We start from the raw sequence: 19,927 nt of genomic DNA, 5'->3' as shown, positions 1-19,927 counted from the left end.
TCCACTACAGCCCCTATAGACCCCCCAGGGTCCCTATAGAGCCCTTAGAGCCCCAGGGACCCCCCACCCCCTATGTGCCCCATACAGCCCCCCGGGGTCCCTATAGAGCTCTATAGACCCCCCAGGGACCCTATAGATCCTCCCCAGGTCTCTATAGAGCCCTTAGAGCCCCAGGGACCCCCCCCCCCACCTCCTATAGCCCTATAGATCCCCCAGGGTCCCTATAGAGCCCTTAGAGCCCCAGGGACCCCCACGGGTCCCTATAGAGCTCTATAGACCCCCCAGGGACCCTATAGACCCCCCTGGGACCCTATAGATCCCTGCCAGGTCTCTATAGAGCCCTTAGAGCCCCAGGGACCCCTCACCCCCTATATGCCCCATACACCCCCCCGGGTCCCTATAGAGCTCTATAGACCTCCCACCCCCTATAGACCTCCCTGGGTCCCTATAGACCCCTCCAGAGACCCCCCCCCACCCTCTACAGCCCCTATAGACCCCCCCTGGGTCCCTATAGATCCCTCCAGGGACCCCCCCCCACCCACTACAGCCCCTATAGACCCCCAGGGTCCCTATAGAGAGCCCTTAGAGCCCCAGGGGCCCCCCCACCCCCTATATGCCCCATACACCCCCTCGGGTCCCTATAGAGTTCTATAGACCCCCCAGGGACCCTATAGACCCCCCTGGGACCCTATAGATCCCTGCCAGGTCTCTATAGAGCCCTTGGAGCCCCTGGGACCCCCTACACCCCCTATAGAACCCCCCCCAGGGTTCCCATAGAGCCCCCAGGGTCCCTATAGTCCCCTATAGACCATCCCCTGGGTCCCTATAGACACCCCCTATGGCCCCTATAGAGGCCCCAGGGTCCCTATAGAGCCCCCAAGGTCCCTATAGCCCCTATAGAGACTCCCCCCCAGGCTCCTATAGAGTCCCCTGGGTCTCTATAGAGCCCCCAGGGGCCCCGCACCTTCTATAGCCCCTATAGACTCCCCCCTCTATAGCCCCTATAGAGCCCCCAGGGTCCCTATAGCCCCCTATAGAGATCCCCCCAGGTCCCTATAGAACTCCCAGAGGCACTCCCCCCTCTATAGCCCCTATAGACCCCCCAGGGTTTCTATAGCCCCTACAGACCCCCCCAAGGGTCCCTATAGGGCCCCCAGGGACCCCTTCACCCCCTATAGCCCCCCATACCCCCCCCCCCACCCCGGGTCCCTACAGACCCCCCCCAGGGCCCTATGGGGATCCACATGGCACCTATATAGGCCCAGCAGGTCCCTATGGCCACCATACAGCCCTAAGCACGGGGCGGGGGATGGGGCCTACAGAGCCCCCCAGGCCTTCATATGGCCCCTATAGAGCCGCTGCAGCCCCCCCCCCGACACCTATAGAGCCCCCTATGGCCACTCTAAATGTTCACTTACCTTATATCACGAAATCGAGGCTAAAAACCCCCAAAATTGGTGCCTCTGGAGCCGCCGTTTTGTCCCCTGAGGTGATTTTGGCGCCATTTTGCCCCTGAGGTGATTCAGGTGCTGTCATTTCGAGGCGGTTTTGGGGTCTCTCTTTTAATCCTTAATTCCCACATTTATCACTTTTTACACAAAAGTTGTAAAATCAGAACATTTGTCTCCATTTTATCACGAAATTGAGGCAAAACCCCCCAAAAATTGGTGCATTTTGTGCCCCCATTTTGCCCTTGAGGTGACTTGGCGCCATTTTGCCCTGAGGTGATTCAGGTGCCGCCATTTTGAGGCAGTTTGGGGGTCGCTCTTTTAACCCATAATTCCCACATTTATCACTTTTTTGTTCATTTTCCTCCATCATATCATTAAATTAAACCTAAAAACCCCCAAATTGGTGCCTTTTGGGCCACAAATCTGTGTTTTGAGGTGATTTTGGCGCCATTTTGCCCCTGAGGGTGATTTGGGCGCCGCCATTTTGAGGCAGTTTGGGGGTCACTTTGTTAATCAATAATTCCACATTTATCACTTTTTTGTGCATTTTCCCCCACCATATCATTAATTAAACCTAAAAACATCAAAATTGGTTCCCTTGATGCTGCCAATTCGTGTTTTGAGGTGATTTTGGCACCATTTTGACCCTGAGGTGATTTTGGCGCCATTTTGCCCCTGAGGTGATTCGGGCGCCGCCATTTTGAGGCGGTTTGGGGGTCATTTTGTTAATCAATAATTCCCACATTTATCACTTTTTTGTGCATTTTCCTCCATTAAATCATTAAATTAAACCTAAAAACCCCAAAATTGGTGCCGCCATTTTGCGTTTTGAGGTGATTTTGGCGCCATTTTGACCCCTGAGGTGATTTTGGCGCCATTTTGCTCCAATTCCCCCTTTTCCCCCCCCCAAAAAAAAAGGGACCCAGGCATCCGGGCCCCCCTAACCCCCCCCCAACAAACCCAGGTGTCCACCCCCCCATTATAGAACAAAAAGGACCCAGGCGTCCGGCTGCACAAACACTTTAATTACAACAACAACTCGGGAGGTATTGGGGGGGAAGTCGCTCTCCCGGACGCCTGGGTCCCTCCCGGACGCCAGGGTCCCCCCCCGGACGCCTGGGTCCCTTATGGGGGGGGGTCGTTTCGGGGTCTGCGGGGTTGGTTGCGTTCGGGGTGCAGTAAAATGACGTAAACTTTGGGGCGTAGAGGAGACCGAGGGGGACGGAGGCCGAGAGCGTCATGGACACCGTCAGCGTCGCCGTCTGCACGTGCACCTGGGGACAACGGGGGGTCCCCAAGTGTCACCTCCCCCTTGTCAGGGTGTCCCCAACCTCCTGGTGACCCCAAACCCCCATATTTGGGTGTCTAATAGATCCTAATGTCCCCAAACCCCCCATTTCTTGGGTGTCCCCAACCTCTTGATGTCACCTCCGCCATCTTGGGCTGTCCCCCAATCTGGTGTCCCCAAGTGTCACCTCCCCCATATGGGGGTGATCCCAACCTCCTGGTGTCCCCAAACCCCCATATTTGGGTGTCTAATAGGTCCTCATGTCCCCAAACCCCATTTCTTGGGGTGTCCCCAATGTCCTGGTGTCCCCAACCCCCATATTTGTGTGTCCCCAACCTCTTGATGTCCCCAAGTGTCACCTCCCCCTTATCGGGGTGTCCCCAAACAACCTGGTGACCCCAAAACCCCCATTTCTTGGGGTGTCCCCAACCTCCTCATGTCCCCAAACCCCCATATTTGGGTGTCTAATAGATCCTAATGTCCCCCAAACCCCATTTCTTGGGGTTGTCCCCAATGTCCTCGTGTCCCCAAACCCCATATTTGGGTGTCTAATAGATCCTAATGTCCCCAAACCCCATTTCTTGGGGTGTCCCCAATGTCCTCATGTCCCCAACCCCCCATATTTGGGTGTCTAATAGGTCCTAATGTCCCCAAACCCCCATTTCTTGGGTGTCCCCAACCTCTTGATGTCACCTCCGCCATCTTGGGGTGTCCCCAATCTGGTGTCCCCAAGTGTCACCTCCCCCATATGGGGGTGTCCCCCAACCTCCTGGTGACCCCAAACCCCCCATATTTGGGTGTCTAATAGGTCCTCATGTCCCCAAACCCCATTTATTGGGTGTCCCCAACCTCCTGGTGTCCCCAACCCCCCATATTTGGGTGTCTAATAGATCCTAATGTCCCCAAACCCCATTTCTTGGGGTGTCCCCAACCTCCTCATGTCCCCAAACCCCCATATTTGGGTGTCTAATAGATCCCAATGTCCCCAAACCCCATTTATTGGGGTGTCCCCCAACCTCCTGGTGTCCCCAAACCCCCATATTTGGGTGTCCCAAATCTTGATGTCCCCAAAGTGTCACCTCCCCCCTTATCGGGTGTGTCCCAAACCTCCTGGTGACCCCAAACCCCCATTTCTTGGGGTGTCCCCCAACCTCCTCATGTCCCCAAATCCCCCATATTGGGGTGTCCCCAACCTCTTGGTGTCCCCAAACCCCCATATTTGGGTGTCTAATAGATCACTAATGTCCCCAAACCCCATTTCTTGGGGTGTCCCCAATGTCCTCATGTCCCCCAAACCCCCATATTTGGGTGTCTAATAGGTCCTAATGTCCCCAAACCCCCATTTCTTGGGTGTCCCCAACTCTTGATGTCACCTCCGCCATCTTGGGCTGTCCCCAATCTGGTGTCCCCAAGTGTCACCTCCCCCATATGGGGGTGTCCCCCAACCTCCTGGTGTCCCCAAACCCCTATATTTGGGTGTCTAATAGATCCCAATGTCCCCAAACCCCATTTCTTGGGGTGTCCCCAATGTCCTCATGTCCCCAACCCCCCATATTTGGGTGTCTAATAGGTCCTAATGTCCCCAATCCCCATTTCTTGGGGTGTCCCCAATGTCCTCATGTCCCCAAACCCCCATATTTGGTGTCTAATAGATCCTAATGTCCCCAAACCCCATTTTTTGGGGTGTCCCCAATGTCCTCATGTCCCCAAACCCCCATATTTGGGTGTCTAATAGATCCTAATGTCCCCAAACCCCGTTTCTTGGGGTGTCCCCAATGTCCTCGTGTCCCCAACCCCCATATTTGGGTGTCTAATAGATCCTAATGTCCCCAAACCCCATTTCTTGGGGTAGTCCCCAATGTCCTCGTGTCCCCTAAACCCCCATATTTGGGTGTCTAATAGATCCTAATGTCCCCAAACCCCCATTTCTTGGGGTGTCCCCAACCTCCTCATGTCCCCAACCCCCCATATTTGGGTGTCTAATAGATCCTAATGTCCCCAAACCCCATTTCTTGGGGTGTCCCCAACCTCCTCATGTCCTCAAACCCCCATATTTGGGTGTCTAATAGATCCTAATGTCCCCAAACCCCATTTTCTTGGGGTGTCCCCAATGTCCTCATGTCCCCAAACCCCCATATTTGGGTGTCTAATAGGTCCTAATGTCCCCCAAACCCCCATTTCTTGGGGTGTCCCCCAATGTCCTCGAGTCCCCAAACCCCCATATTTGGGTGTCTAATAGGTCCTAATGTCCCCAAACCCCATTTTCTTGGGGTGTCCCCAATGTCCTCGTGTCCCCAACCCCCATATTTGGGTGTCTAATAGATCCTAATGTCCCCAACCCCATTTCTTGGGGTGTCCCCAATGTCCTCATGTCCCCAAACCCCCCATATTTGGGTGTCTAATAGATCCTAATGTCCCCAAACCCCATTTCTTGGGGTGTCCTCAACCTCCTGGTGTCCCCCAAAATCCCCAAGTCCCCCCAAACTCTTGGGTACCCCCAAACCTCCATCTCCTGGTTGTCCCCAAGCTCTTGGGTCCCCCCAAAGTCCCATGTCCCCAAACCTCATTGGTGTCCCCAAACTCCTGGTGTCCCCAAACTCCTGGTTGTCCCCAAACTCTTGGTGTCCCCAAACCTCCTGGTTGTCCCCAAACTCTTGGTGTCCCCAAACCTCTTGGTGTCCCCAAACCTCCTGGTGTCCCCAAACCTCCTGGTGACCCCAAACTCTTGGTGTCCCCAAACCTCTTGGTGTCCCCAAACCTCCTGGTTGCCCCCAAACTCTTGGATGTCCCCAAAGTCCCATGTCCCCCATCTCCTGGTTGTCCCCAAACCTCTTGGTGTCCCCAAACCTCTTGGTGTCCCAAACCTCTTGGTGTCCCCAAACTCTTGGTGTCCCCAAACTCTTGGTGTCCTCAAACCTCTTGGTGTCCCCAAACCTCCATCTCCTGGTTGTCCCCAAACCTCTTGGTGACCCCAAACTCTTGGTGTCCCCAAACCTCCTGGCTGTCCCCAAACCTCCTGGTGACCCCAAACTCTTGGTGTCCCCAAACCTCCTGGCTGTCCCCAAACCTCCTGGTTGCCCCCAAACCTCCTGGTGTCCCCAAACCTCCATCTCCTGGTTGTCCCCAAACCTCTTGGTTGTCCCCAAACTCCTGGTTGTCCCAAACTCTTGGATGTCCCAAAGTCCATGTCCCCCATCTCCTGGTTGTCCCAAACTCCTGGTTGTCCCCAAATCTCTTGGTGACCCCAAACTCTTGGTTGTCCCCAAACCTCTTGGTGTCCCCAAACCTCCTGGTTGTCCCCAAACCTCCTGGTTGTCCCCAAACCTCTTGGTGTCCCCAAACCTCTTGGTGTCCCCAAACCTCCTGGCTGTCCCCAAACCTCCTGGTTGTCCCCAAACCTCCTGGTGTCCCCAAACCTCCTGGTGACCCCAAACTCTTGGTGTCCCCAAACCTCCTGGTTGTCCCCAAACCTCTTGGTGTCCCCAAACCTCTTGGTGTCCCCAAACTCTTGGTGTCCCCAAAGTCCCATGTCCCCCATCTCCTGGTTGTCCCCCATCTCCTGGTTGTCCCCAAACTCTTGGTGTCCCCAAACTCTTGGTGTCCCCAAACCTCCTGGTTGTCCCCAAACTCCTGGTTGTCCCCAAACCCCCTGGTGTCCCCAAACCTCTTCTCTCCCCCCAAACCTCCACCACCCGCTTGTCCCCAATCTCTTCACCCCCCCAACGTCCCCAACCACCCCGGTTGTCCCCAAGCCGTCCCCTCACCCTCTCGGCCGACCGCGCGGCCCCGAAGAAGATGGGCCCGAAGGCCAACCAGACCACGCACGTGGTGTACATGGCGAACCCAATGGGTTTGGCCTCATTGAAGGTCTCGGGGACCCCCCGCGCCTTGACCGCGTAGACCGTGCAGGTCACCATGAGCAGGAGAGCGTAGGCCAAGCACGCCAGGGTCCCCCCTTCGGCCATGTCGCACCGCAGGACCCCCCGCGCGTCCTCGGGGTCGGGGGTCCGGCCCATGTCGTAGTCCACGAGCGCGTGGGGCGGGCGCAGGACGAGCCAAAGGGCCACGGCCACCAGCTGCAGGCCGCTCAGGGTGAAGGTGATGGCCAGCTGCGACGTGGGGCTGATGAAGCGCGGCGGCGTCACCGAGCGTTTGCCTAAAGGGGGGGACACGACTTCGGGCCTTCGAACCCGACTTTGGGCCTTTGAACCCGACTTTTGGTCTTTAAACCCAACTTTGGGCCTTCAAGCTCAGCTTTTGGTCTTTAAACTCAACTTTGGGCCTTCGAATCCGACTTACGACCTTCAAACCCAACATTGGACCCTCAAACCCAACCTTTGGTCTTCAAACCCAACTTTGGACCTTTAAACTCAACTTTGGGTCTTCAGACCCAACTTTGAGTCTTTAAACTCAACTTTGGGCCTTCAAACTCAACTTTTGGTCTTCAAACTCAACTTCTGGCCTTCAAACTCAACTTTTGACCATCAAACCCAACCTTCGGTCTTCAAATCCAACTTACGACCTTCAAACCCAACTTCTGATCTTCAAACCCAACATTGGACCCTCAAACTCAACCTTTGGTCTTCAAACCCAACTTTGGACCTTTAAACTCAACTTTGGGTCTTCAGACCCAACTTTGGGTCTTTAAACTCAACTTTTGGTCTTCAAACTCAACTTTTGGCCTTCAAACTCAACTTTTGACCATCAAACCCAACCTTCGGTCTTCAAATCCAACTTACGACCTTCAAACCCAACATCTGATCTTCAAACCCAACATTGGACCCTCAAACCCAACCTTTGGTCTTCAAACCCAACTTTGGACCTTTAAACTCAACTTTGGGTCTTCAGACCCAACTTTTGGTCTTTAAACTCAACTTTTGGTCTTCAGACCCAACTTTGGGTCTTTAAACTCAACTTTGGGCCTTCAAACTCAACTTTTGACCTTCAAACTCAACGTTTGGTCTTCAAACCCAACTTTTGGCCTTCAAACCCAACTTTGGGCCTTCAAACCCAACTTCTGATCTTCAAACCCAACGTTTGGTCTTCAAACCCAACTTTGGGTCTTTAAACTCAACTTTGGGCCTTCGAACCCAACTTTGGGCCTTCAAACTCAACTTTTTGTCTTCAAACCCAACTTCTGATCTTCAAACCCAACGTTTGGTCTTTGAACCCAACCTTTGGTCTTCAAACCCAACTTCTGATCTTCAAACGCAACTTTGGGTCTTTAAACTCAACTTTTGGCCTTCAAACTCAACTTTTGACCTTCAAACTCAACGTTTGGTCTTCAAACCCAACCTTGGGTCTTCAAACCCAACGTTTGGTCTTCAAACCCAACTTTTGGCCTTCAAACCCAACTTTGGGTCTTTAAACTCAACTTTGGGCCTTCGAACCCAACCTTTGATCTTCAAACTCAACTTTTTGTCTTCAAACCCAACTTCTGATCTTCAAACCCAACTCCGGGCCTTCAAACCCAACTTCTGATCTTCAAACCCAACGTTTGGTCTTTGAACCCAACCTTTGGTCTTCAAACCCAACTTCTGATCTTCAAACGCAACTTTGGGTCTTTAAACTCAACTTTTGGCCTTCAAACTCAACTTTTGACCTTCAAACTCAACGTTTGGTCTTCAAACCCAACGTTTGCTCTTCAAACCCAACTTTTGGCCTTCAAACCCAACCTTTGGTCTTCAAACCCAACCTTTGGTCTTCAAACCCAACTTTGGGTCTTTAAACTCAACTTTGGGCCTTCAAACTCAACTTTTGACCTTCAAACTCAACGTTTGGTCTTCAAACCCAACTTTGGGCCTTCAAACCCAACCTTGGGTCTTCAAACCCAACCTTGGGTCTTCAAACCCAACGTTTGGTCTTCAAACCCAACGTTTGGTCTTCAAACCCAACTTTTGGCCTTCAAACCCAACTTCTGATCTTCAAACCCAACTTCTGACCCCCAACCGCAACTCTTGCCCCCCAACCCCACCTCTCCCCCCCACCCCGCCCCGCCCCGCCCCCCCCCTCACCCTGCTCGAAGATGCGGTAGATGCGATTGGTCTTGGTGAGCAGCGCGGCGTAGCTCAGCGTCATCCCCGCCCCCAGGAAGAGCCTCCTGACGGCGCACACCGCCACCCCCGGCTCGGCCACCATGACGAACGTGATCCCGTAGACCATGGCGATCCCCGCCAGCAGCACGTAGCTCAGCTCCCGCCCCGACGCCTTCACGATGGGCGTCTCGTGGTGCTTCACGAAGGTCACCAGCACCACGGCCGTGGCCACCAGGCCCAAGGTGGCCAACGCCAAGGGGACGGCGGCCAACGGGTCGCCCCAACGCAGGCGTAAGACGGGGGTGGGGCGGCAGGAGGTGTGGTCGGGGGTGGGGCGGAGGTGGGCGGGGCAGGGGTGACACGTGTGGACGTCGGCGCGGTACAGGTACCCCCTGCAGGCCTCGCAGTGCCAACAGCACGGGACGCCCTTGACCGGCGTCTTCTTCTCGCCGCGGCCGCAGGGGAGGCTGCAGACCGAGGGGGGCGGGGACGAGCTGTTGGTGCCCCAGTCGAGGGATTCGGCCTATGGGAGAAGGGGGTGGGGGTGAGGACACGCCCACCGAGAGGACAAGCCCACTGGTTGGCTACGGAGGGCCCTGTTGATCATTGAGATCCCAGTTGATCATTGAGATCCCAGTTGATCATTGGGATGCCAGTTGACCATTGGGTCCCACCAGTTGACCATTGAGGTCCCAGTTGATCATTGAGATCCCAGTTGATCATTGGGATCCCAGTTGACCATTGAGGTCCCACCAGTTGACCATTGAGGTCCCACCAGTTGACCATTGAGGGTCTACCAGTTGACCATGAAGGTCCCAGTTGACCATTGGGGTCCCACCAGTTGACCATTGAGGTCCCACCAGTTGACCATTGAGATCCCAGTTGACCATTGAGGGTCCCAGTTGACCATTGAGGGTCTACCAGTTGACCATGAAGGTCCCAGTTGACCATGAAGATCCCACCAGTTGACCATTGAGATCCCAGTTGACCATGAATATCCCACCAGTTGACCATTGAGGGTCTACCAGTTGACTATTGAGATCCCAGGTGACCATGAAGGTCCCACCAGTTGACCATTGAGGGTCTACCAGTTGACCGTGAAGGTCCCAGTTGACCATTGGGGTTCCACCAGTTGACCACTAAGGGTCTACCAGTTGACTGGGGAGGTCCCAGTTGACCATTGGGGTCCCACCAGTTGACCATTGAGGGTCTACCAGTTGACCGTGAAGGTCCCAGTTGACCATTGGGGTTCCACCAGTTGACCACTAAGGGTCTACCAGTTGACTGGGGAGGTCCCAGTTGACCATTGGGGTCCCACCAGTTGACCATTGAGGGTCTACCAGTTGACCATTGAGATCCCAGTTGACCATTGGAGTCCCACCAGTTGACCATTGAGATCCCATTTGACCATGAAGGTCCCACCAGTTGACCATTGAGGGTCTAACAGTTGTCCGTGAAGGTCCCAGTTGACCATTGGGGTCCCACCAGTTGACCATTGAGATCCCAGTTGACCATTGAAGGTCCCACCAGTTGACCATTGGGATCCCAGTTGACCATGAAGGTCCCACCAGTTGACCATTGAGGGTCTACCAGTTGACCGTGAAGGTCCCAGTTGACCATTGGGGTTCCACCAGTTGACCACTAAGGGTCTACCAGTTGACCATGAAGGTCCCAGTTGACCATTGGGGTCCCACCAGTTGACCATTCAGGGTCTACCAGTTGACCATTGAGATCCCAGTTGACCATTGAAAGTCCCACCAGTTGACCATGGAGGTCCCAGTTGACCATGAAGATCCCACCAGTTGACCTTTGAGATCCCAGTTGACCATGAAGGTCCCACCAGTTGACCATTGAGTCCCTCCCAGTCCTTCCCAGTGTATCCCAGTGCCCCCAGCCCCTCTCCCAGTATAAACCAGTGCTCCCAGTCTCACCCAGAGCCGCAGCCCCTCGACCCACTGCCCCACGGCCCTATAGGAGCCGCTGCCATTGCCGCCCTGGAACTGGAAGATGTCGTAGCGCCCGGGGGCGTCCCCGTTCTCGTTGAACGTCACTGGTGTCCCCGCACTGCCTGAAACCAGTATAGACCAGTATAGACCAGTATAAACCAGTATGGACCAGTAAACCCAGCAAAAAGCAGGAAAAAACACGAAAAAACAGTATAAACCAGTATAAACCAGTATGGACCAGTAAGCTCTCCAGTGCCTCCCAGTATATCACAGTATGCTCTCCAGTGCCTTCCATTCCCTCCCAGTATATACCAGTAAGCTCTCCATTGCCTCCCAGTCCCTTCCCAGTCCCTCCCAGTATATCCCAGTATGCTCTCCAGTGCCTCCCAGCTCCCTCCCAGTCTAACCCAGTATATCTCAGTATGGGCTCCAGTCCCTCCCAGTCACCTCCCAGTCCCTCCCAGTACATCCCAGTATGGTCTCCAGTCCATCCCAGTCCCCACCCAGTCCCTCCCAGTACATCCCAGTATGGTCTCCAGTCCTTCCCAGTCACCTTCCAGTGCCCCCCAGTATATCCCAGTGTGGTCTCCAGTGCCTCCCAGTCCCTCCCAGTATATCCCAGTATGCTCTCCAGTGCCTCCCAGTGTCTCTCAGCTCCCTCCCAGTACATCCCAGTATACCCCATTATGCCCTCCCACTCCTCCCAGTGCCTCCCAGTATAACCCAGTATGGTCTCCCCTGTCTCCCAGAGCCCCCCAGTGCCCCCCAATCCCCTCCCAGAGCCCCCCACTCCCCTCCCAATCCCCTCCAGTCCCTCCCAGTATATCCCAGTATGACTTTTTCCCCCTCCCATCGCCTCCCAGTCCCTCCCAGTCTCCCCAGTACCGTTGAAGGCCACTCTGCGGATGTGCTGGAGCAGTTTCCGCCCGTCGGGGGGGTCCATTTTGGGGCACAGACCCCCCCCCGGACAGGCCTCCCCCATTAAACTGTGCAGCCCATGGGCCATGGCCAAGACGGCGTCGATGACGAATTGGACCTTCCCCTCTTGCGTGTAGGGTGAATCGCGCCCGATCCGCTCCCGACCTGCCCCACAGGGACCCATAAGTGTGGGGCGGGACCCACAAGTCAGTGGGGGACACAGAAGTTTGGGGGGGACCCATAAGTTTCAATGAAATAGGGTTGGGTTGATGTTGACGACACAGACAGGATCTAAATGGGCCATTGGGGTATATTGAATGACATTCTACCCCACACTTATGGGGCAAGGATCAATAGGTTGGGGTCCAGGGACACATAAGGGACCCACAAGTTGACATTGACAGGGGACCCATAAGTTTGGGGGGATACCCATAAGTTTAGGGGGGGCCCATAAGTTTCAATGCAATAGGGTTGGGTTGATGTTGATGACACAGACAGGATCTAAATGGGCCATTGGGGTCAATTAAAGAAGGTTCTGCCCCACACTTATGGGGCAAGGATGAATGCATTTGGTTTCAGAGACCCTTAAGGGACCCACACGTTGACAGGGGACCCATAAGTTTTGGGGGATACCCATAAGTTTGGGGGGGACCCATAAGTTCCAATTCAATAGGGTTGGGTTGATGTTGACGACACAGACAGGATCTAAATGGGCCATTAGGGTCAATTAGAGAAGGTTCTGCCCCACACTTATGGGGCAAGGATGAATGCATTTGGTTTCAGAGACCCTTAAGGGACCCACAAGTTGACGGGGGACCCATAGGTTTGGGGGGGACCCATAAGTTCCAATTCAATAGGTTTGGGTTGATGTTGACGACACAGACAGGATCTAAATGGGCCATTGAGTTGAATTGAAGAAGGTTCTGCCCCACACTTGGGGGTCAGGGAGACATTAGTTGGGAATCAGGGACTCATAAGGGACCCATAAGTGTGGGGTGGGACCCACAAGTCGGTGGGGGACACAGAAGTTTGGGGGGGGACCCATAAGTTCCAATTCAATAGGTTTGGGTTGATGTTGACGACACAGACAGGATCCAAATGGGCCATTGGGGTATAATGAATGACATTCTACCCCACACTTATGGGGCAAGGATCAATAGGTTGGGGTCCAGGGACACATAAGGGACCCACAAGTTGACGGGGGACCCATAAGTTTGGGGGGATACCCATAAGTTTGGGGGGGGACCCATAAGTTTCAATGCAATAGGGTGGGTTGATGTTGACGACACAGACAGGATCTAAATGGGCCATTGAGTTGAATTGCAGAAGGTTCTGCCCCACACTTGGGGGTCAGGGAGACATTAGTTGGGCATCAGGGACTCATAAGGGACCCATAAGTGTGGGGCGGGACCCACAAGTCGATGGGGTACACAGAGGTTTGGGGGGGGACCCATAAGTTCCAATTCAATAGGGTTGGGTTGATGTTGACGACATGGACAGGATCTAAATGGGCCATTGGGATCAATTAAAGAAGGTTCTGCCCCACACTTATGGGGCAAGGATGAATGCATTTGGTTTCAGAGACCCTTAAGGGACCCACAAGTTGACGGGGGACCCATAAGTTTGGGGGAATACCCATAAGTTTGGGGGGGACCCATAAGTTCCAATTCAATAGGGTTGGGTTGATGTTGACGACACAGACAGGATCCAAATGGGCCATTGGGGTATATTGAATGACATTCTACCCCACACTTATGGGGCAAGGATCAATAGGTTGGGGTCCAGGGACACATAAGGGACCCACAAGTTGACAGGGGACCCATAAGTTTGGGGGGATACCCATAAGTTTAGGGGGGGACCCATAAGTTTCAATGCAATAGGGTTGGGTTGATGTTGATGACACAGACAGGATCTAAATGGGCCATTGGGGTCAATTAAAGAAGGTTCTGCCCCACACTTATGGGGCAAGGATGAATGCATTTGGTTTCAGAGACCCTTAAGGGACCCACAAGTTGATGGGGGACCCATAGGTTTGGGGGGGACCCATAAGTTCCAATTCAATAGGGTTGGGTTGATGTTGACGACACAGACAGGATCCAAATGGGCCATTGAGTTGAATTGAAGAAGGTTCTGCCCCACACTTGGGGGTCAGGGAGACATTAGTTGGGTATCAGGGACTCATAAGGGACCCATAAGTGTGGGGCAGGACCCACAAGTTGGTGGGGAACACAGAAGTTTGGGGGGGACCCATAAGTTCCAATTCAATAGGGTTGGGTTGATGTTGACGACACAGACAGGATCTAAATGGGCCATTGGGGTATATTGAATGACATTCTACCCCACACTTATGTGGCAAGGATCAATAGGTTGGGGTCCAGGGACACATAAGGGACCCACAAGTTGACAGGGGACCCATAAGTTTGGGGGGATACCCATAAGTTTAGGGGGGGCCCCATAAGTTTCAATGCAATAGGGTTGGGTTGATGTTGATGACACAGACAGGATCTAAATGGGCCATTGGGGTCAATTAAAGAAGGTTCTGCCCCACACTTATGGGGCAAGGATGAATGCATTTGGTTTCAGAGACCCTTAAGGGACCCACAAGTTGACGGGGGACACATAGGTTTGGGGGGGACCCATAAGTTCCAATTCAATAGGGTTGGGTTGATGTTGACGACACAGACAGGATCTAAATGGGCCATTGAGTTGAATTGAAGAAGGTTCTGCCCCACACTTGGGGGTCAGGGAGACATTAGTTGGGCATCAGGGACTCATAAGGGACCCATAAGTGTGGGGTGGGACCCACAAGTCGGTGGGGGACACAGAAGTTTGGGGGGGACCCATAAGTTCCAATTCAATAGGGTTGGGTTGATGTTGAAGACACAGACAGGATCCAAATGGGCCATTAGGGTGTATTGAATGACATTCTACCCCACACTTATGGGGCAAGGATCAATAGGTTGGGGTCCAGGGACACATAAGGGACCCACAAGTTGACGGGGGACCCATAAGTTTGGGGGGATACCCATAAGTTTGGGGGGGACCCATAAGTTTCAATGCAATAGGGTTGGGTTGATGTTGACGACACAGACAGGATCTAAATGGGCCATTGAGATGAATTGCAGAAGGTTCTGCCCCACACTTGGGGGGTCAGGGAGACATTAGTTGGGCATCAGGGACTCATAAGGGACCCGTAAGTGTGGGGTGGGACCCACAAGTTGATGGGGGACACAGAGGTTTGGGGGGGACGACCCATAAGTTCCAATTCAATTGGGTTGGGTTGATGTTGACGACACGGACAGGACCCAAATGGGCCATTGGGGTCAATTAGAGAAGGTTCTGCCCCACACTTATGGGGCAAGGATCAATAGGTTGGGGTCCAGGGACACATAAAGAACTCATAAGGGACCCATAAGTATGGGGTGGGACCCATAAGTCCCAATTCAATAGGGTTTGGGGCCATCCAAGGGTTGATGTTGGCGACACAAGTGAGGCCTAAATGGACCATAGGGATGAATTGAAGGATCTTCTGCCCCACACTTATGGGGCAGAGACCCCTAAGTTAGGCCTCAGGGACCCATAAGAGCTCCATAAGTTGTGGGGCCACGCCTGGGCGAATCCGTGGGGACTCACCCGTGCACTTGCGGATGGGGCCAGCGGGGCCACCGTGGGGCTGCCCCACATCGCTATGGGGCAGGCGGCAGTTGAAATCCTCCTCCCAGAACTCGTGGAACCAGAGGTTGCGCCGGTTGTTCTCCAATGAGCGTGACGTGAAGTACTCGTCGAAACCTGTGGGGCGGACCCATAGATTTGTGGGGCTGCCCCATAGATCCGTGGGGCGACCCATAGGGGGTGACTCAGAAGTGTGATGGGATCGTCCCCCCACTCATTGGGGGCCTATTGGGACCACCCTCAAGGGTTCTATGGGTCAAACTATGGGGCTGCCCCATAGATCGATGACTCTGCCCCATAGATCTATGGAGCTGGCCCCATAGAAGATGACATGGGATGGTAACACAAGACCCTCCCCACACCCATTTGGGGCCTATTGGGACCCCCCCGAGGGTTCTATGGGTCAATCTATGGGGCTACCCCACAGATCCACGACTCTGCCCCATAGATCTATGGGTCTGGCCCCCTAACCAGCTGACACAAGACCCTCCCCAAACTCCTCCCCCCACCCACTTGGGACCTTCTGGGACACCCCCGAGGGTTCTATGGGTCAATCTATGGGGCTGCCCCATAGATCCATGACTCTTCCCCATAGATCTATGGGTCTGGCCCCATAACCAGGTGACACAAGACCGTCCCCTCATTCATTTGGGACCTTCTGGGACCCCCCCCCGAGGGTTCTATGGGTCAATCTATGGGGCTGCCCCATAGATCCATGACTCTGTCACATAGATCTATGGGTCTGGCTCCATAACCAGGTGACACAAGACCCTCATTCATTTGGGACCTTCTGGGACCCCCCCCCGAGGGTTCTATGGGTCAATCTATGGGGCTGCCCCATAGATCCATGACTCTGCCCCATAGATCTATGGGGCTGCCCCATAGCGGGACTCACCGGGGACGCTGAGGCGCTTGGGCAGGATGGTGATGGCCCCCCGCGCCGCGTCCTCCAGCCCCACAACTGGTCCCGGTTTCGCCCCCCAACTGTCGGATCCGACCCACGAGAAGTGGCCCGAGAGGTTGGCGGCTGCCACGGCCTCCAGGAGGCGCCTGTACTGGGGACACTGGGGTTACTGGGAGGCACTGGAGACCATACTGGGATCTACTGGGATATACTGGGAGGGACTGGAGACCATACTGGGTAAAATGGGAGGGACTGGGGGGGACTGGGAGGCACTGGAGGGGACTGGGAGGCACTGGAGACCGTACTGGGATATACTGGGAGGGACTGGGGGGGACTGGAGACCATACTGGGTTATACTGGGAGGGACTGGGATCAAATGGGAGGGACTGGGAGGGACTGGAGACCATATTGGGATATACTGGGAGGGACTGGAGGGGACTGGGATGCACTGGAGACCATACTGGGATTTACTGGGATATACTGGGAGGGACTGGAGACCATACTGGGTTGTACTGGGAGGGACTGGGATCAAATGGGAAGGACTGGGAGGCACTGGAGACCATACTGGGATATACTGGAAGGGACTGGGAGGCACTGGAGGGGACTGGGAGGCACTGGAGACCATACTGGGATATACTGGGTTATACTGGGAGGGACTGGGAGGGACTGGAGACCATACTGGGATATACTGGGAGGGACTGGGAAGTGACTGGGAGAGACGGGAGACCATACTGGGATGTACTGGGATCTACTGGGATATACTGGGAGGGACTGGAGACCATACTGGGTTGTACTGGGAGGGACTGGGATCAAATGGGAGGGACTGGGAGGCACTGGAGACCATACTGGGATATACTGGGTTATACTGGGAGGGACTGAGAGGGACTGGAGACCATACTGGGATATACTGGGTTATACTGGGAGGGACTGAGAGGGACTGGAGACCATACTGGGGTATACTGCGAGGGACTGGGAAGTGACTGGGAGAGACGGGAGACCATACTGGGATGTACTGGGATCTACTGGGATATACTGGGAGGGACTGGGAGGCACTGGAGACCATACTGGGATATACTGGGTTATACTGGGAGGGACTGGGATGTACTGGGAGGGACTCAGAGGGGACTGGAAACCATACTGGGATATACTGGGAGGGACTGGGATCAAATGGGAGGGACTGGTCTGTATCGCTCTATACTGGTTCATACTGGTATATCTGCTCTATACTGGTTTATACTGCTCAATACTGGTCTATCTGGTCTATACTGGTCCATACTGGTCTATACTGGTCTAACCAGATATCATTCTCATTGGTGACCACCACCATCCCCTGTGCTGTTGACATCTCCCATACTGGTCTAGCTGGTCTGTACTGGTCTGTTCTTCTCCATACTGCTCTATACTGGTCTATACTGGTTTATACTGCTCCATGCTGGTCTATACTGGTCTATACCGGTCCATACTGGTCTAACCAGATATCATCCTCATTGGTGACCAGCAACACCCCCTGTGCTGTCGACATCTCGCATACTGGTCTATCTGGTCCGTACTTCTCTATACTGGTCCATACTGGTCCCTACCGGTCCATACTGGCTCATACTGGTCTATACTGGTCCCTACTGGTCTATACTCGTTTATACTAGTCTATACTGCTCTATCTGGTCTATCCTGGTCCATACTGGTTTATACTGGTCTATACTGGTCTATACTGGTCTCACCAGATATCATCCTCATTGGTGACCAGCAACACCCCCTGTGCTGTCGACATCTCGCATACTGGTCTATCTGGTCCGTACTTCTCTATACTGGTCCATACTGGTCCCTACCGGTCCATACTGGCTCATACTGGTCTATACTGGTCCCTACTGGTCTATACTCGTTTATACTAGTCTATACTGCTCTATCTGGTCTATCCTGGTCCATACTGGTTTATACTGGTCTATACTGGTCTATACTGGTCTCACCAGATATCATCCTCATTGGTGACCAGCAACACCCCCTGTGCTGTCGACATCTCGCATACTGGTCTATCTGGTCTGTACTTCCCTATACTGGTCGGTACTGGTCCATACTGGTTCATACTGGTCTATACTGGTCCATACTGGTCTATACTGGTCTCACCGGATGTCGTCCTCGTTGGCGAACAGCACCACCCCCCGCGCCGTCGACGTCTCCATCAGCCGCCCCACCACCTTGGCGAACTCCTCGGGCGCCGGTTCCCGTGGGATCTTGATGGACTGGGCGATGCAGAGCCCGCCTGCACCAGTATAAACCAGTACAAACCAGTATAAACCACTACAGACCGGTATAAACCAGTGCAGACCGGTATGTACCAGTATAAACCAGTAGGCACCAGTACCAGGCCCCTAGAGCCCAGTTATGAAGCTGTGGTAGGTGAGGGGTCAACAGTGTCCCCGCTCCCAGTTCATCCCAGTTCATCCCAGTTCGCCCCAGTCCTTCCAGTGCCTCCCAGTCCCTCCCAGTACATCCCAGTGACTCCCAGTTCATCCCAGTCCATCCCAGTCCCCCCCAGACCCCCCAATCCTTCCCAGTCCCCCTCATTCCCCCCCAGTCCCTCCCAGTACCTTCCAATGCCTCCCAGTTAATCCCAGTGACTCCCAGTCCCTCCCAGTGCCTCCCAGTTCCCCCCAATCCCTTCTTGGTCCCTCCCAGTCCATCCCAGTCCCTCCCAGCCCCTCCCAATCCCTCCCAGTCTCCCCCAGTCCCTCCCAGTTCATCCCAGTCCCTCCCAGTCCCTCCCAGTCCATCCCAGTCCATCCCAGTCCATCCCAGTCCCCCCCAGTCCATCCCAGTCCCTCCAGTCCCTCCCAGTCCATCCCAGTCCCCCCAGTCCCTCCCAGTCCATCCCAGTCCCCCCAGTCCCTCCCAGTCCCTCCCAGTTCATCCCAGTCCCTCCCAGTCCATCCCAGTCCCCCCAGTCCCTCCCAGTCCCTCCCAGTCCCCCCAGTCCATCCCAGTCCCCCCAGTCCCCCCAGTCCCTCCCAGTTCATCCCAGTCCCCCCAGTCCCTCCCAGTCCCTCCCAGTCCATCCCAGTCCATCCCAGTCCCTCCCAGTCCATCCCAGTCCATCCCAGCCCATCCCAGTCCCTCCCAGTCCCTCCCAGTCCCCCCCAGTCCCCCCAGCGCACCCACCGGCCTCGCGGGAGCTCTGCACAAAGGCCTCGACCCCGCTCTCCCCGTAACTCCCCTCGGAGGCCACGGTGGCCACGTAACTCCAGCCCAGGGCCCGCACGACCCCCACCATGGCCCGGGCCTGGCACGAGTCGGGGGGCACCACCCGCGAGAAGAACTCGTAGCGCCGGGGGTCGCTCAGCTCGGGGGCCGTGGAGGCGTAGCTGATTTGGGGGATCTGGGGATGATTGGGGACAATGGGGGGCGTTGGGAACAATGGGGGTGTTGGGGGAGTTGGGGCCGTTGGGGACAATAGGGGTGTTGGGGGCAATGGGGGCGTTGGGGGCAATTGGGGTCAATTGTGTCATTGGGGTCAATGGGGGCAATGAGGGCATTGGGGACAATGAGGGCATTGGGGGTGTTGGGGACATTGGGAGCATTGCGGTCAATGGGGTCAATGGGGACATTGGGGTCAATGGAGACATTGGGGTCAATGGAGTCAATTGGGTCATTGAGGACAATGAGGGCATTGGGGACAATGAGGGCATTGGGAGCATTGGGGTCAATTGGGTCATCGGGGG

The 19,927-nt window shown here is 54.7% G+C and overlaps 1 protein-coding gene across 1 annotated transcript in view; it reads right to left on the bottom strand.

Annotated features, from left to right (window-relative positions):
- Window positions 1-2,455: 2,455 nt before the first annotated feature.
- Window positions 2,456-19,927, bottom strand: part of LOC102088474 (metabotropic glutamate receptor 6) — a 25,153-nt gene continuing 7,681 nt past the window's right edge. Inside the window, 10 exon segments of the mRNA XM_065044373.1 lie at window positions 2,456-2,653; window positions 2,656-2,725; window positions 6,504-6,895; window positions 8,754-9,297; window positions 10,706-10,842; window positions 11,606-11,803; window positions 15,272-15,427; window positions 16,206-16,360; window positions 18,336-18,471; window positions 19,368-19,584. Of these exon segments, the coding sequence (XP_064900445.1) occupies window positions 2,577-2,653; window positions 2,656-2,725; window positions 6,504-6,895; window positions 8,754-9,297; window positions 10,706-10,842; window positions 11,606-11,803; window positions 15,272-15,427; window positions 16,206-16,360; window positions 18,336-18,471; window positions 19,368-19,584 (2,082 nt within the window). The 3' untranslated portion in view covers window positions 2,456-2,576.

This window comes from Columba livia, chromosome 37, assembly GCF_036013475.1.
Source record: "Columba livia isolate bColLiv1 breed racing homer chromosome 37, bColLiv1.pat.W.v2, whole genome shotgun sequence".
Taxonomy (NCBI): domain Eukaryota; kingdom Metazoa; phylum Chordata; class Aves; order Columbiformes; family Columbidae; genus Columba; species Columba livia.
This window is presented reverse-complemented; position numbering and strand designations above follow the sequence as displayed.